A 2,142-nucleotide genomic window follows, 5' to 3' on the forward strand; every position below is an offset into this window, starting at 1 on the left:
GGAGACCCCAAATCTGCACCAGGTCCCACACCTGGAACCCCAAATCTGCACCTGGTCCCACACCTGGAACCCCAAATCTACACCAGGTGCCACATCTGGAGCCCCAAATCTACACCTGGTGCCACATCTGGAGCCCCAAATCTACACCTGGTGCCACACCTGGGGCCCGAAATCTGCACCGGGTGCCACATCTGGAGCCCCAAATCTGCACCGGGTCCCACACCTGGAGCCCCAAATCTGCACCGGGTGCCACACCTGGAACCTCAAATTTACGCCTTTTATTCTCAAATCCCCCAAATTCAAGCCCATTTCAGACCCCTCCTGCAGCCACACCGGGAGCCCCAAATCTACCTGGACTTCACCTATTGCAAGCACGTGCCACACCTGGAGCCCCAAATCTACACCGGGTACCACACCTGGAACCCCAAATCTACACCAGGTGCCACACCTGGAACCCCAAATCTGCACCAGGTACCACACCTGGAGTCCCAAATCGCCACCTTTTATTCTCAAATCCCCCAAACTCAAGCCCATTTCAGACCCTTCCTGGAGCCCCAAATCTGCACCTTTTTCACTCAAACTCCCCGGCCGGAGCCCGTTTCCGCTCCCAGGTGTGCGGGCGGGCGGGGCAGGCGCGGTTACCTGCGGTTACCTGTGAGATTGGCTACGGGCGGTTTGAAAATCGCCCCCGCAGGTGCCGCCGGCGTCAGTCCCGGGAGCGCGGCGAGCGTTGCTGTGGGAATTGTCACCAGGGCCAGCGCCTGCTGGCCTGTCACCTGACCTGCAATACTGATGGGGATAAGAAGAGGTTGAGTAACTGTCCCTGCCGGAACCATTACTCCTGTCACACCTGTGGCTAAGCTTTCCTGAGCCAACACCTGCGGAGATAAATGAGATTTGAAAGAGAAACACAAATCAACGCCCTGCTCAGCATCAGGGAAACCCCCACAGGGCCCCCCCACCCCGGCCTGGGACACCCCTCTGGGGTGGGGAGGGGGCAAAGGGGGAGCTCCCCGGTGAATCCCTCTTGGGGCGGGGGGGGCAAAGGGGGAGCCCCCCGAGCTGGTGAACCCCTGCGGGAAGGGGGGCCCAGGGGGGGCTCCCTGGTGAACATCTGAGGGGGGGGGAAGGCAAAGGGGGCGCCCCCCTCACCCGTGAATCCCACTCCGTGGGGAGATGGGGGGGTAGCTCTATTCAGTGGGGGGCACTGTGGGGGGTGTGGAGATGCCTCTCTGGAGGGTATAAAGGGGGGTCCCCCTTATCCGCTGACCCCCGCTCTGTGGGGGGTGGGGGGGCACTGAGGGGATCCCCTTTGCCTCGGGGTCCCCCCTTACACGGAACCCCTTCTCCATAGGGAGACGAGGGGCACCTTGGGGCCACCCTTCCCCTCCCCCCCACCCCAGGTCTGTGGAGACCCCTCTGTGTGGGGGGACAAAAGCGGGTCCCCTTTACCTGGCCACCCCCTGTCCGCGGACACCTCCCCCGGGGCCCCCCCTCGCCCCCCGGCCCCGGGGGGCAGTTACCTGTGGGGCGGCCTGCACGGCCAGGTGGGTCACGCCGGGCTGGCTCGGGGCGTGGCTCGAGGGGACGGGGACGGGCGACGACGCTGCTTTGGCTTTACCTGGGGGAGAAACAGGTGGGGGTGAGGAGGGGGGCACCCGAACTCTGCACAGCCAGGGAGCGAACACCCTCCCACAGGTGTCCTCAGGTGCGGGGAGGGGCAGTGCCTTGGGTCAGCCGTAGTGGGACCGGGGCGGCGGCCATCCCCCATCCCCCCGGGCGGGGCCTCCTCCTCCCCCCGGCAGGGGAGAGGGCGGGACAGGTGACACGTGCGGGTGGATTTGGGGCGCTGGCCAGAAACCAGCGAGGAAAAAAGTGGGATCTCCCCAAAAAGTGCGTTCCCGGGGAGCGGGTGGGGGTGGAGCTGCAGCGGGACCCCGGAGCAGCCCAGGTGACACAACCCAGACACCCCCTCCGCTGCCCGGGATGGAGCTGGGAACGATCCCGGGAAGGACGGACCCGGGGCATTGAAGGGAACGATCCCGGGAAGGACGGACCCGGGACACGGCCGGGAACCATCCCGGGAAGGACGGACCCGGGGCACTGAAGGGAACGATCCCGGGAAGGACGGACCCGGGGCAC

General features: G+C 65.3%; 1 protein-coding gene across 3 annotated transcripts in view; it reads right to left on the reverse strand.

Annotated features, from left to right (window-relative positions):
* The window catches only part of POU6F1 (POU class 6 homeobox 1), an 18,255-nt gene that overhangs the window by 5,700 nt on the left and 10,413 nt on the right, over positions 1–2,142 (reverse strand). For all 3 annotated transcript variants that reach the window (XM_042020591.1, XM_042020589.1, XM_042020590.1), the window contains exons 5-6: positions 1,524–1,621; positions 653–878 (exon numbers count right to left, since the gene is read on the reverse strand). In XM_042020591.1, coding sequence (XP_041876525.1) covers positions 653–878; positions 1,524–1,621 — 324 coding nt within the window. The remainder of the gene's footprint in view (positions 1–652; positions 879–1,523; positions 1,622–2,142) is intronic.

This window comes from Corvus kubaryi, unplaced genomic scaffold (genome assembly GCF_017639235.1).
Source record: "Corvus kubaryi isolate FWS band 111438036 unplaced genomic scaffold, C.kubaryi_AGA036_p1.0 37027, whole genome shotgun sequence".
Lineage (NCBI taxonomy): Eukaryota > Metazoa > Chordata > Aves > Passeriformes > Corvidae > Corvus > Corvus kubaryi.